Consider the following 15523-nt stretch of genomic DNA (forward strand, 5'->3'; position numbering starts at 1 on the left):
CTCTAATATATATTCTATTCTCTATGTTCTTGAGCCAGCCCTTTTTCTACTTTTTAAATGTATTTCTTATTTTTTCTCTTTCATTTCTTTTACTTTTTAGCTTTTCTTGTTCGTTTTATTTACTTTTTACTTTTCTGCTTTCATTAATCATATCCGCCCCCCCCCCTCCCTCCCCTAGTAAAATTTTATTTTTGCTCTCTGTATATTTAAGACCGTACTGCACAATATGGAGTGCAGTACGATTATGTTTCTGGTTCCAAAATCAAAACAAACCACTTTACAATAAATTGGTGAGCATCTACTACAGTCAGTTGATTTCAATCTTCTCTTCTCTCATCATGCGATGCTTAGTAAGTTTCTATTTTAAATAATTTTGTCGTTCTTTCATTAGCTGCCTTTAAAGTGATTCTATGTCTTCTTTGGTCTTTTTTAAGGATTGTATTTATATTTTAGTGTTTTGTTTGTTTTCATCTCTACAGTAAGAAACATTTACTATTCGGGTAACTTTACTGCCTGTATAATTTTGTAGTTTTGGCTTTCCATGTTAACTGATAAAAAACAAATTATCATTAAATATAAATCCATAATTTTAAACTATATACTATTTAAAGTGACCATGCATTTTCGATTCTCATTGGTACACTTTAAAGGGAGTACACGGCAATGTATGGTGGTTGAATTGAGGTTGCAGTATTTTAGAGAAAGGAATTGAGTCTTTGGAACAATATCAAATATTTAAACCTCAATATCTTTAAAACCCGATGTTGTAAACCTTTGATATTTCAAACTCAGATTATTTGATCTAACAGAATTAATAGTTTGAAATATCTAAGGTCTGCAACATTTGTTTCCAAAGATATAGTGATTAGAAAATCAGAGTTTGTGGCAAAGACTCAATTCCTTTGTTAGGATTTTATAAAACGTTTTAATGATGTATAATTGCTGAGTTTAAGTTTAAGTTCAAAATCATGAATTTGGGTGGTTACAGAATCTGTTTTTTTTAGTTATTGAATAAATTGGACACAATTTTATAAAATTATATATTAAACTAATCGGATGTTCTATATTTCTTAAAAGAAATTTGTCAATAAATTCTGAAATTAATTCTATTGAATTTCTTATTTTCTACGAATTTGTTCGCAGATTTCTAAGATTCTTCAAATCTTTTCTTTTCAATAAAAATTCAGTATCTATAGAAAATAATTAAGAGATTCTATAAACAATTAATTGAATGAGATCACTTTTTTCAATGAGTTAATTTTTTTTCTCCTGTTCTTAAAAAACTTTTTAGTTTACTGTAAAAGATTGTTTTATTTTTTGTCCTTTGATAGTTTAAAAAGCCTATTCTCAAAAGAGTCAATTTCCTTTTGCTCCCTTGCTCCATTTTCTTGCTTTAAGGATCGAATTTTATGACATAACTGCTTACCCCGCCGGCTCAAATTTTAATCTAATTCAAATCCTTCCTGGTTGTCTTTGTAAAATTTGTTATATTTTTGGTTGCCGTTATTTAATAATTTAAAAAAACGTACCCACCCAAATGATGATTTTGAACATCAACTTTGCGCTCAAACTCGTTAATTAGATCTTTAAAGCTTTTATATGTCTCGAATGATTCCTTAAAAATTTCTTAACAATCTGTAATCTCGGTTCAACCACCATCCATTGCCTGTCACTCTTTCGAATTGCGTAATAATTTTTATTTTTATTTTTCTCTATTGGTCTCTAGTAAAATTAGAAAATATTGAATTAAAAGGAGAACTGATGGTTTATTTATCTCTGAGACAAATCTACTCCCTTTTTTTAATCGGACATGTCACTCCACAAATTGGAGGGAAATGGATGTTTTAGTTTTCTAAACTTTATCTCAACATATTATGGAATTTTATAAATGTTTTATTTGTTTTTGTAGAGTTTATTATTCCTGTGTGCTGGTTAAGTACAAAGAGAATAAAATATATGTTAGAGGGGAATTTACTAGAAAAAAGTGTAAAACGGCCATTTTGTTGTACTGTTTCCATACTGCAGGTGTACTTCATATATTTATTCTATATAACCTTTTGGGCCCTGGAATATCATTTTATAGAAAATCTAAAATTAATATTAAAAGAAACCCAAATTATGAAATAGGCTGGTTTCATAATTGACCAATGATCATTTCACATAGACTCTATGCCTTCCACTTTACAAACGAGGTTTTCCGTTATAACTGTAAATCAGATGATGTTTTTTATTCACTTAATTCATTATAAAGTTTACTGTATTAGTGTACTCTACTGCATATAATTTGTGAACATTTACATGATTTGTACACTTTAAACTCCCTTTCAGGCTGAAAGGGGCTGAAAAAATTCATACCAAGAGATTCTCTAATTGCCCCTCTAATATATATTCTATTCTCTTTGGTTAAGTATGGTTGTTCAAAAACTACGTAATAAATGATAATAATAATTAAATGGAGTCAATAGGAACGGAAATTCTATCATTGATCGAATGTTTATTAACGGGTTGCATAGAAATGCATTGTGTGCTTACAGTGTTCAAATAACGAAATATGGATTTATACAACAAAGCTTAAAAAAAGATATTGTTTCTACTTTTTAACGTATTTGAATTTCTTTTTGTATTCTATTTCATAACTTTTAATTTTTAATTTTTTGTTTTTCTTATTCCTTTCATTAACTTTTTATGAATCGTATCTCCCTCAATGTAAAATTTTATTTCTGCTCCCTATGTATTTATGATCGTACTGCACAGTATGGATTGCAGTACGATTCTATTTCTGGTTCCAAAATCAAAACAAACCACTTTACAATAAATTGGTAAGCATCTATAATTATCAGTTGATTTTAATCTTCTCTTCTCTTATCATGTGGTGTTTAGTAAGTCTTTATTACTTAATTTTGTTGTTTTTTAACTGTCGCTCCACAGTGTATATGACTTTTTGATTATCTTGTCCTTTAATTCAGGGGAAGAAATATCCATACTTGACATTGAGTGTAAGATTTTGGCCACCTGTTTTTTTCTGTCGTATATCTTTTTATTTAGGTCGAAATATAAAACTGTCTGCATTCTTTCTTTTAGAATAGGGAATGCTACATTTTTAAAACAAAATTTCAAATATCAAACCCCTACAAATAAATAATTTTCAGTATTTGAGTTTTGATTTCAGCTTGGAACATGTCACATTTCTGAAGCAAATTCAAATTTTTGTAATTACACGTTTTGGAACATGTTGCGATTTTGGGACATTTCATAGATTTGAATCGGATACTTTTACATTTACAGGATTTGTATACGGTAGAATTTTAATAATAAACCAAAAAAATGCAAAAAATATTTTCAGCTGATATTTCTAAATATAATAACTTGCTATTCATTGAAAGAGATTGAGTCTCTGTAACACACTGTGGTTTTCCAATACCTATATTTTTCCACCTGATGGTGACACCTTTGATATTTAAACTTAGATTCTTTCATCCAACAGACTTCATAATTAGAAATATCGAAGGTCTACGGCATTGAGTTGCAAAGATATAGATTTTTGAAAATCATAGTTTGTGACAAAGACTCTATTACTTTCTGAAATTAATATTTTTTGTCCTTCCAATCAAATTTAACAAATGCGGGAATTTTTTTTAAATGGAGGAAACTTTAAATCCTCAAATCTCAGTTTTTGAAACTTTAAATGTGGAAACAAATTTTAGAATAATTCAGAATTTTTTCGCTGATTCATGCCATTCTGTAAATTATGAATATTCTCAATTATGGATTGTTACAAAAGTTGATGTTCCAGAACGCGTCCAAAATTCGAATTNAATCTTGTGAACACTCCTGTTTGTAATGGTATCCACTGTGCTCAAGTGCCCTCCATGCAGTGCAATGATGTGCCCAAGGAGAAGTGTTGGGATGAACCCAGAGAGAAGTGTTGGGACGAACCTAGAGAGACCTGTAAACAGGTTCCCAAGTAAGTATCTGAACTTTGCTTTATAATAGACCTTAGTTTTTAACTTTTGTAAACCTTCTTTCTGAACCATAGCTTTGAATTTAACTAGCTTCATTTAATTTATTGTTGCAGGATTCCTTGCTCTTACCAAATTCTCTGCTTTGGTGTGATATGTTTTTTGCATTATTTCTGCTTGTAATCTGTTTAAATTTATATTTTGCTTACATAGATTTTTATTAATGGTTGATTTTTTGCAGAGCTTTGCTTTACAGTAATTCTGAGCTCTTCACATAGCTTCTATATTTTAAAACTCTATGCATTAATTATCATTCATAAGACCTTTGTATAGGGAGAAATGTTGGGATGAACCTCGCCAAGTGTGCCAGAATATTCCTAAGATGGTTTGCCAGGATGTTCCCAAGGAAATGTGTTGGGACGAGCCTAGACAAGAATGCCATGATGTGCCAAGAGAGGAGTGCCGTGAGGTTCCCAGGGAGTATACGGACTATATCTCTGTTCAAGAATGTAACTCTGTTAATGTTCCCGTATGTCGCCCTGTACCCCGTGAATCCTGCCGTGATGTTCCAGAACAGGTTTCAAAACTGGTTCCCAGACAAAAATGCTACAGCAAACCAAGAGAGGTAAATTAACTACATTAGTCCAATATCTGTTTTTTGCCTTATTTGCCTTTTGTTAATTCTAAATTTTATTTTAATACACCATATCAAATTGTGACTCTGAAAATAATGAAAATTTAAACTATCCAACCCCTTGTGCTTTATTTTGTCTAGGTCTGCCAACAGGTTCCTAATGAGGTCTGTAACAGTGTACCCAGGAAGCAATGTACCCAAGTACCCGTCAAAGAATGCAAACAGGTTCCAAGGTAAAAAATAGCTCTTATCCTTAAAGTTTGTTGTGCTTAATGATATTCACGATTTTATCTTCAGGGAAGAATGTACCAACGTTCCCCAGCAGAAGTGTAAGACTGTTATAAACCAGGAATGTACTACTGTACAACGTACTGTCACCAACAATGTACCAGAACAGAAGTGCCATGACGTACAGACCGATGTTTGTGTCAATGTACCCAGACCTTCCTGCACTACAGTTACTGACAAAGTTGAATCTAAGGTTATTCATTTGTTTTCCCCTTTAGAATTTTATAAAACTGGCTTTTACACCATTTTTATTAAGGTTGCACGTGAGGTTTGTGAGCAAGTTCCTCGTGAGGAATGTCGTCAAGTGCCCCGTCAGGTGACCAACTATAGGAATGAACAGGAGTGCAGAACAGTCACAGAACGGCAGTGCAGCAAGGTGTCTAGACAGGAGTGTACTGAAGGAGAATGGGTTCAACGTACACTTTAAATTTTCAATTTTATAATCTAGTGATACAAATTTTATATATATTTTAGATTTGATATAATATAGACTTTCAAATTAATTTTGATTAGCTTCAGTGTTGTTTGTGTATTTTAAAAGATCTTAAGAGTAAAGATGTATGGAGTAATTTTAAGAATGTAGCAGAAACTCCTACAGTTTTTGGATTAATGATCAGACTAATGTTTTTTAGCCAACATCAAGTCAACTTTTTATTTAATGTTCTAAAATATATTTCTTTTTATTCAAATATGTTAGAGGGTTGTGTCAAAATCTGGAAAGGGTCACAAATTTAAAATTGTTATTGGAAAATGTCTGAAATAGGGCTAGATTTGTGATTTTTCCTCTTGTATTGAGGGTCGCAATAAATTATGCTCCGTCCATTGGAAGAAATTTTCTAGTTAAAATAGTTTTAATTTAATGTAGTGAATCTGCAGCATTGCCATCTTTACAAAAATTCTCTCTTTCAGTCCTTTAAGAAAGTGTTCCAATCCTATTATTTAGGATTTCGGAATGAATTTTCCTTCCGAATTTTAATTTGTCGTATTTGTAATAAAACAACTCTCATTTTTTAAGTTCGCATTTACAGACTAATGATCAAAAGATTGGGATAAGGAAATATTTGAAGTAAGAATTAAGGTAAAAGGATCTAGGAAAATGTAAGTTGGGAGTCTTAAAAATAGACTTTGAATTATCTGTAATGTAAGGAGTTGATTGGGAATAGGTTAGGTGAATTGGGAACAATATCTAAAATAGATTTAAGAACAATTCCCATGAATTGAAGATTTACGACAAAGTGTGGATAAATTTGGAAAAGTTTAAATAAGATGACTTAATTAGGAATAGGCAAAGTAGATTGGGAATTGGTAGGTACAAAAGCAATACTATATTAGACTTTGATATAAAAGATATTGATAGAATAATTTTGGATAAGTAAAAGCATGATAAAGTGGCTAGATTAGAGTGGAGATAAGTAAAACCATGATAAAGTGGCTAGATTAGATAATAAAGTCTTTTTTAAAATCCCGGCAGGTTTTCGATTGTTTTACAACTCTCTTTGAGAATGAACTTAATCCCATGTTTGACAAGTGGAACAGAGCTAATCCTGTTGCTTCATGGACAGACCTTTAATTATCTGTTATTTAAAAAAAAACTGTTGTTAATACTTTGAAAATGAAAGCAAAAATATCAGAATATCAAATTTGTTATCTATTATGAATATTAAATTCCATATGATCAAAACTCTTGAAATTATCAAAAAAACCGTTAGAAAAACTATTTCCTTTATTTAAATATCACATAATATTTTGAAATCTAAATATTTATTTTGTCCGGTAGATTAAAGTTGACAATTTTTCATTTAACATTTGAATAAAAATAATATACAATATTACTCATTTATTGAAAAAGAAACTTTTCAAAGTTTAGAGTATACTAAAACATTTTTATATGAGAAAACGTCTAAAAGACATTTTTCTCCTCTTTTTCTCTCCAGCTTGTCTGGGTGTACAAAGAAAAATGGAGAAATGAAATCCAAAGCTGAGAATATGATTCTAAAATTATAATTTTAAAATGATTTTATTTACGGGGACATAAAGCATCAACATGGATAACAGAACAAACCAAGAAACTCAAGAAGCGGAATATAACCAAGCACTTCAGAAAAGTACTTAGTTATTATTTTATAACTGTGGTAAATCTCTTAAAATTATTATAATTTTGAATACTCATTATTTTTAATTTTGGTTTAATACAAAGTGACACCTGATCATTTATACCGCAAGGAATTATCATAATGAAAGAATTTTAAACCTAGAAAAACAACAATATCTTCCACATTATTTATCAGATGATTGTTTCAAGACTTTCCTTATGAATCGTTCATTGTTCTGTTTACATGAAGGCTCTGTGTGTTAAGTTTTCAGATTTATATCTAAGGCTTATTTGTCTGTCTCTGAAAGATTTTAAGAAACATAATAATAGAACATTTTTCAGTTTTAGTGTTTAGGAATTAAATATTCCTCTATTTATTACAAGTAAGGAATCTACTGGTGTGCACTGGGGGGTACTGAGGAGTAATAAGGAGTACTTTGGGTTTCTATGGGGGTACTGCAGGGTACTGCTGGGTAATGCTATGTACTACTGGGTACTGGGGGGTTACTGGGGATACTGGGGGTACTGCCAGATACTTTGGGGTACTGAGGGATACTGATGGGTACAAGGGGGTAATGGGGAGTAATAAGGGGTACAGGGGGGTAATGTGGGGTTCTGCGGGTTATTGGGTGGTGCTGAGTAGTACGGGTACTCGTGGTTACATGGGGATAAAGGGGTTACGGGTAGTACAGAAGGGTACTGTAAGATACTGCAGGGCACTAGGAGTTACTGCTGGGTACCCTGCAGTATGCGCAGTTATCCCAGTATCCCGCAGTGCCATGCAGGGCAGAATAGTTCTGAATGGTACTGCGGGGTACTTAATGGTTCACTCGGAACTGCAGGGTACAATGGCACTGCAGGGTGCAAGAAATTAAAGGGTTCAGGGCACTGCATTACCCGCAGTACCCCGCAGTAACCCACAGTACCACACACTACCCCACACTACCCTACAGTATCACACAGTACCTCCCTCCTTCCCCCAGTGTGCACCCAGTACCCCCAAGTGCACTCCAGTGCATCCATGTTCCGTCCAGTACCCCCCAGTACCCAGTAGTACCCAGCAGTAACCAGCAGTGCCATGCAGTACCATGCAGTACCCTGCAGTACCCCACAATACCGCACAGTACCCCACAGTACTCCAGCAGAGGCGCAACAAGGGGGGGCGGCCGGGCGCGCGACCTCTCCTAGCCCCCCCCCTGCAGAATGAAAAGAAAGAAAGAATGGCGAAAATCAATTATCTTTCTCAATTCTCAAGGCTAAAGGCTATTGTAAACATTAAATGTAAAAAAAGTTCTGAACTGTATTTTATTTGTGTTGAGTTTATAGAGTACTCGTAGATATCAAACTTTGAATTCTTTTGGTAAAATATTCCAAGTTTGAAATATCAAATGTTTACACCACTCGGTGCAAAGATTTAGGGATTAGAATATTTGAGTTTGTGGCAAAAAATCAGTTCCAAATCTAGAGAAAATTCTGAACCTGGCAAATTTCTAACTGATTATCATATTTGATAACTAACAAGATTTATCTTCTTTGACAGAAGTTCTGTAAAATCGAAAATGAATTTAGATTATGAATGTTGGTTAGATCAATCATTAATTCAATAACTTCAAGAGAAAAGGTAACATTATCTGTCCTTTTTCAATGTAGATGATTGAAATTATTATTTACCTATGTATTTTTATGTTTTTTTTTTCCAGAAACTATAAATGATTATTTCTTGCAATTTAATCTGTAATTAAACCAGGTACTTAAAAATACTCTTTTGCGATTCGCACACATATTCAATGAATTGATTCATATCATTCATTTTACAGCTGTTGGAAGTATAAATTTTGTAAAAACACAAGAACAAAAAATCAATTTGAATTGAACAAAGCCAAATCTGCATGCAACAACTTAAAATTTCCTTTTTTTTCGACTTCAAACCCTTAAAAAAGCACTTATGTTTTTGAAAAATTTTCGAAAAAGGGGGGGAAACCCCCCCTTAACCACCACCCCCAAACCCTAACAAAATAATATATTGCCCCCCCCTAGCAAAAGTCCTAGTTGCGCCTCTGTACTCTAGAGTAACTCACTGTGCCCCACATTACCCCAAAGTACCTAGCAGTACCAAGCAGTATCCTGCAGATTTGGGATTACAAATTGGCGTGGCTGCCATCCCTCCCTCCATTAAGTGATCAGCTGATCAATTAAACCTTTTTCATGCATGAAAAAAGTGCAAAACTATTAACAAAATTATACTTAGAAGTGCTTCTAACTCTACTTATATATTTTTATTTAAAAGTAAAAATTCTGTTTGGTTTGACCACAATCATTTTGTGCAGAATATTTTCTAATTTCTGAAAGGTTTTACATCGGAATGTTTAAGGATATAGCTTGATATAAAGTAATAATTATCACTAATTATTTTGACTTAAACTTTTAACTAAGTGAATTTAGAAAACAACATGTCGGTTTAAGAAAGTTTTAAATAAATATAACAAAAAGTGTTATCAAAAAATTTAACTTTTTTAGGTTTATGGGATGTTTTAAAAAAAATTCAAAATAAATATTTCTGACACCCTTAGGCTTAGTACGTCAATATACTTACCAAAACCATATCTGCAGTCCTTCAATATATATACACCGACCCTCTGTTTGACTGCCCTTCACCCTACTCTATGGCCTATGCATAAAAAAATACAAAGAACCTGTCAAATCTTTCCCTGGGATATTTAGAAAAATACAAAGAACCTGTCAAATCTTTCCCTGGGATATTTAGAAAGATGCAAATTTCCCTGTATGATAATAGAACTTAAAAAATTTTAATTTTGATAACACTTTTTCTTCTGGTTGATTGCATATATTTATAGAAAACTTTCTTAAACCAAAATGTTTTTTTCTAATTTCACTTTGTTAAGAGTTTAAGTCAAAATTATTATTGATAATTATTGCTTTATATCGAGTAGATATCCTTAAACACACTAATGTGAAATCTTTCAGAAAGTAGAAAAGATTCTGCAAAAAAAGTTGCCAAACCAAACAGAATTTTTATTTTGAACAAAAATACTTAGAACTTATTTAGAAGCTTTTCTGGGTTGCACTTTACTCTAGTTTTGCATTATTTTCATTTGTGTATAACAGTACAAAAGAGATTCTGTTGATGGTTAAAATTAAACAGCTGATGATTTATTGGAGGGAGGGATGGCAAAAACACCAATTTGTAATTCCCAAATCTATTTATGGAAAGTGATTGTGACAGGGTATACAGAGTACTTCAGGGTACAGGGTACTACAATGTACTGCAAAGTACTGGGCTTTACTGGGGTATACTGTGGGGAGCGGGAAGGGGTTTAAAGAAACCAAACAGAATTTTTATTTTTAATAAAAAAATGTAAGTTTTATAGGAGTTTTTAAAAAATATGCAAAAAAATCATTTCTGACACCCCTAGGCTTAGTACGTCAATATAATTCTCCAAAACCATATCTGCAGTCCTTCAATTATCATACAGGGAAATTTTCATCTTTCTGAACATCCCAGGGAAATATTCTACAGGTTCTTTAGTATAAACTATTATGTTGAGAAAGTTAAGAAGTTCTAATGTAAGCCGTTTAAAAGTTATTTAGAAAAAACCACAGGGGGGTGGAAAATACCCCCCCCCCCATCATGATAGGGTTAAGTACAAAGAGAATAAAATATATATTAGATGGGAATTTACTAGAAAAAAGTGTAAAACGGCCATTTTGTTGTACTGTTTCCATAACCTTTTTTACGGGAAAACAAAATTTGGAGAAAAAGACAATTAAAACAATAATGAAAATTATTTCTTTAACTTGATTATTATATTTATAGAGTCCGTATGTCGAGAAAATTGGAAAATTATTGCTAATTTACAAGTAATATTTATATTTGATCACGTTTTTTTCAAAAAACTTCCTCCACGGGGTTCGGAGACTTTCCACGGGGTTCGGAGACCACTCCACAGGGTTCGGAGATTTTCCACGGGGTTCATGGCTTCTTGGCCTTCCCTCCCTACTGCAATCTGCATCTTTTCATTAAGAATAGTGAATGCTAAAATTTCTAATATTAAACCCCCACAAATAAATAATTTTCAGTATTAGATTTTCGATTTCAGCTTGGAATATGTAAATTCAAATAACACATTTCGGAACATGTTGCAATTTTGGGACATTTCATATATTTGAATCGGATACTTTTAAGCATTTACAAGATTTGTATACGGTAGAATTTTAATAATAAACCAAAAAAATGCAAAAAATATTTTCAGCTGATATTTCTAAATATAATAACTTGCTATTCATTGAAAGAGATTGAGTCTCTGTAACACACTGTGGTTTTCCAATACCTATATTTTTCCACCTGATGGTGACACCTTTGATATTTAAACTTAGATTCTTTCATCCAACAGACTTCATAATTAGAAATATCGAAGGTCTACGGCATTGAGTTGCAAAGATATAGATTTTTGAAAATCATAGTTTGTGACAAAGACTCGATTACTTTCTGTAATTAATATTTTTTGTCCTTTCAATCAAAATTAACAAATGCGGGAATTTTTTTTTAAATGGAGGAAACTTTAAATCCTCAAATCTCAGTTTTTGAAACTTTAAATGTGGAAACAAATTTTAGAATAATTCAGAAGATAACATTTTTTTTCGCTGATTCATGCCATTCTGTAAATTATGAATATTCTCAATTATGGATTGTTACAAAAGTTGATGTTCCAGAACGCGTCCAAAATTCGAATTCGTGACGTATGCAAAAATGAAAAACCTTGAATTGTTCTGAAACTGGTATGGGTTTTTATAAAAAATGAACGACCGCTTCCAGTTTTCTTTAAGAAAAGAAATAAGTAGTGGGGATAAATAACAAGTTTGAAATAGTTTCATTGATGGTAGAGTTACTAAAACGTTTTGCTAAAACCTGACTCTTTGTGTCAGGTTTGGAACATCAGCATGGTTTGGAACTTTCTTCCCCTGTAATTAGGGTTTTATTTTGTGTGCTTTTTATCTCGACATTAAGAAACGAAGTAATTAAATTAATGGTTTAGCTTTGTGGCATTGTATAATTTCTAGTTTTTTCATAACATGGAACTCGTTTGTTTTGAGGCATATAAAGTGAAATTTCTAGTGGTATTGACTATTTTCAATACTTATTGGTACAATTCAAATTTTTTTTTCAAACTTGTGGCATGGTCTGAAGCTTATATTCGCAAATATTGAATTGATAAGTCTTATTTATCTAAAATACTGATGCTTCACTTGGCTTGGAGTGTAATTTTATCTCAACATATTAAATTTTTTTGTTTTTTTTAGAGTTTATTATCCCTGTGTGCTGGTCTAGCTCTGGGTGGAGTTTATCATCCCCCGACCTGTAAAACTGTCTGGGATGAGAAATGTTGGGATGAACCTAGACAGCAGTGTGATACTGTACAGAAACCGTACACTAGTACAGTCACAGATCAGAAGTGTTCTACACAGTACGATAAACAGTGCAAAACTGTTTTTGATACAAAGGTATTTTCGTGTTATATGAAACTTACGTATATTACTGTTGTCAATTTGGAAGGAGGTTTGATGTGGCTCACATTGTCACAAAATCGATCACCACCAAACCCCATTTCAAATTTGATTTTGTGACAATGTGAGCCTCGTTAGTTTTAGAACTTTTTGTTAAGTTAAGAGATGATATTTATAGTGTATGCCAATTAAATGTGTTACTAGGCTTTAAACGTCAAAACATTTTTTATTTGAATTTAAAAATCGAAAAAAAGGGGATCTGGAAATTTTGAAATACTTTTTCTTCGGCAAACTTAAGCTGCCCCTGCATCCTTGATACTTAATAAAAATTCTCAAACAAAATTAGCTAGCTGGATTTAATGAGGGGGGGGGGATTGTTTATTTCTTTTGTGGGTTTAGTTAATGCTTTGGATACTATTTAGGTTGAGCATGTACCCCGTCAAGAATGCACTACAGTACAGGAGCAGAAGTGCCACAAGCAATCTAAACAAGAATGCAACACTATCCAAGTACCTGTCACTTCTACTGTACCGGAGCAAAAGTGCCAAGATGTACCTGAGCAGAAGTGCCACACCGACTACGAGAAAAAATGCACCACTCAGTATGACCAGCAGTGCACCACTAACTACAAGGAGGAATGCACCACCAACTATGAGAAGGAATGCAAGACTGAATACAACCAGAAGTGCTCCACCACCCAGGAACAGGTGTGCGACACCGTGAATGAAACCCAGCTTGAAACTGTAACCAGGAACAAGTGCACTGTTGAGCTTAAAGAAGAATGCTACGATTCTCCTAAAATGGAGTGCAAGAGTGTCCAGAAGCCTGTTAAGAAGGTGAAGCATGAAAAAGAATGCAAGACTGTTTCCGATCGGGTTTGTAATACTGTTACTGACCGGCAGTGCAAGGTAGAGAATGACCGCCAATGTAATCAGGTTCCTGAGCAAGTATGCAACACTGTCTCTGAAAGAGTCTGCTCTACTGAGAGTGTAAAAGAATGCCAAACTACAACTGTTCGAGAATGCACTACTGAAACTGTCCGTGAGTGCTCTACAGAGAAGGTTAGGGAATGCAATCTTGTGAACACTCCTGTTTGTAATGGTATCCACTGTGCTCAAGTGCCCTCCATGCAGTGCAATGATGTGCCCAAGGAGAAGTGTTGGGATGAACCCAGAGAGAAGTGTTGGGACGAACCTAGAGAGACCTGTAAACAGGTTCCCAAGTAAGTATCTGAACTTTGCTTTATAATAGACCTTAGTTTTTAACTTTTGTAAACCTTCTTTCTGAACCATAGCTTTTAAAATTTAACTTGTTTCATTTAATTTATTGTTGTATGATTCCTTGCCCTTACCAAATTCTCTGCTTTGGTGTGATATGTTTTTTGCATTATTTCTGCTTGCAATCTGTTGAAATTTATATTTTGCTTTACATAGATTTTTATTAATGGTCGATTTTTTGCAGAGCTTTGCTTTAAGGTAATTCTGAGCTCTTCGCATATGCTTCTATATTTTAAAATTCTTTTACATAAAGTATCATTCATAAGACCTTTGTATAGGGAGAAGTGTTGGGATGAACCTCGCCAAGTGTGCCAGAATATTCCTAAGATGGTTTGCCAGGATGTTCCCAAGGAAAAGTGTTGGGATGAGCCTAGACAAGAATGCCGTGATGTGCCAAGAGAGGAGTGCCGTGAGGTTCCCAGGGAGTATACGGACTATATCTCTGTTCAAGAATGTAACTCTGTTAATGTTCCCGTATGTCGCCCTGTACCCCGTGAATCCTGCCGTAATGTTCCAGAACAGGTTTCAAAACTGGTTCCCAGACAAAAATGCTACAGTAAACCAAGAGAGGTAAATTTAGTACAGGAGTCCAATATCCGTTGTTTTTTTGTCTTATTTGCCTTTTGTTGATTCTAAATTTTATTTTAATACACCATACCAAATTGTGACCCTGAATATTATGAAAACTTAAACTATCCAACCCCTTATGCTTTATTTTGTCTAGGTCTGCCAACAGGTTCCTAATGAGGTCTGTAACAGTGTACCCAGGAAGCAATGTACCCAAGTACCCGTCAAAGAATGCAGACAGGTTCCAAGGTAAAAAAAATAGCTCTTATCCTTAAAGTTTGTCGTGCTCAAAGAAATTCACGATTTTATCTTCAGGGAAGAATGTACCAACGTTCCCCATCAGAAGTGTAAGACAGTTATAAACCAGGAATGTACTACTGTACAACGTACTGTCACCAACAATGTACCAGAACAGAAGTGCCATGATGTACAGACTGATGTTTGTGTTAATGTACCCAGACCTTCCTGCACTACAGTTACTGATAAAGTTGAATCTAAGGTTATTAATTTTTTTTTTCCCCATTAGAATTTTATAAAACGGGCATTTACACCATTTTATTAAGGTTGCACGTGAGGCTTGTGAGCAAGTTCCTCGTGAGGAATGTCGTCAAGTGCCCCGTCAGGTGACCAACTATAGGAATGAACAAGAGTGCAGAACAGTCACAGAACGGCAGTGCAGCAAGGTGTCGAGACAGGAGTGTACTGAAGGAGAATGGGTTCAACGTACACTTTAAATTTTCAATTTTATAATCTAGTGATACAAATTTTATAGATATTTTAGATTTGATGAAATATAGACTTTCAAATTAATTCTGATTATCTTCAGTGTTCGTAAAGATCTTGGATGAAAGATGTATGAATAGCAATTTTAAGAATCTAGCAGAAACATTTTAAAACCTACATATTAATATTTACATGATACATACTTATCGGTAATTCATGCAACAAAAATGTCATTGATTTTACGACTTTTTGCTTTAAATAGCTTAAATAAATCCTACTCCATAATCAAAGGAATATTACCATACTAATTGAAAAGGCCGGCGTTGATGGAGGAAATAAAATTTGAGTTTATATTTTTTAGCCTTAGTCACCCCCAGTTACTCATGAGCGTCCACATGAAATTTCAGCCCATTCGGTCCAGCCGTTTGGATGGCTATAGGGAACAAATATGTATGTCTTG

At 33.4% G+C, this 15523-nt stretch overlaps 1 protein-coding gene across 2 annotated transcripts; it reads left to right on the forward strand.

The window, feature by feature from the left end:
* Window positions 1-244: 244 nt before the first annotated feature.
* On the forward strand, window positions 245-15150 carry LOC111695653 (axoneme-associated protein mst101(2)). 2 transcript variants are annotated; one of them, XM_023465047.1, is made up of 7 exons: window positions 245-350; window positions 12293-12493; window positions 12919-13718; window positions 14052-14343; window positions 14498-14589; window positions 14656-14839; window positions 14904-15150. In XM_023465047.1, the coding sequence occupies exons 1-7, from the start codon at window positions 339-341 to the stop codon at window positions 15072-15074; spliced, it is 1752 nt and encodes a 583-aa protein (XP_023320815.1). In that variant the 5' UTR covers window positions 245-338; the 3' UTR covers window positions 15075-15150. The 2 variants fall into 2 exon arrangements, with proteins under 2 accessions (XP_023320815.1, XP_023320816.1); XM_023465048.1 differs by lacking the exon at window positions 245-350 and adding an exon at window positions 2779-2879.
* The last annotated feature ends 373 nt before the right edge of the window (window positions 15151-15523 follow it).

This window comes from Eurytemora carolleeae, unplaced genomic scaffold, assembly GCF_000591075.1.
Source record: "Eurytemora carolleeae unplaced genomic scaffold, Eaff_2.0 scaffold234, whole genome shotgun sequence".
Lineage (NCBI taxonomy): Eukaryota > Metazoa > Arthropoda > Copepoda > Calanoida > Temoridae > Eurytemora > Eurytemora carolleeae.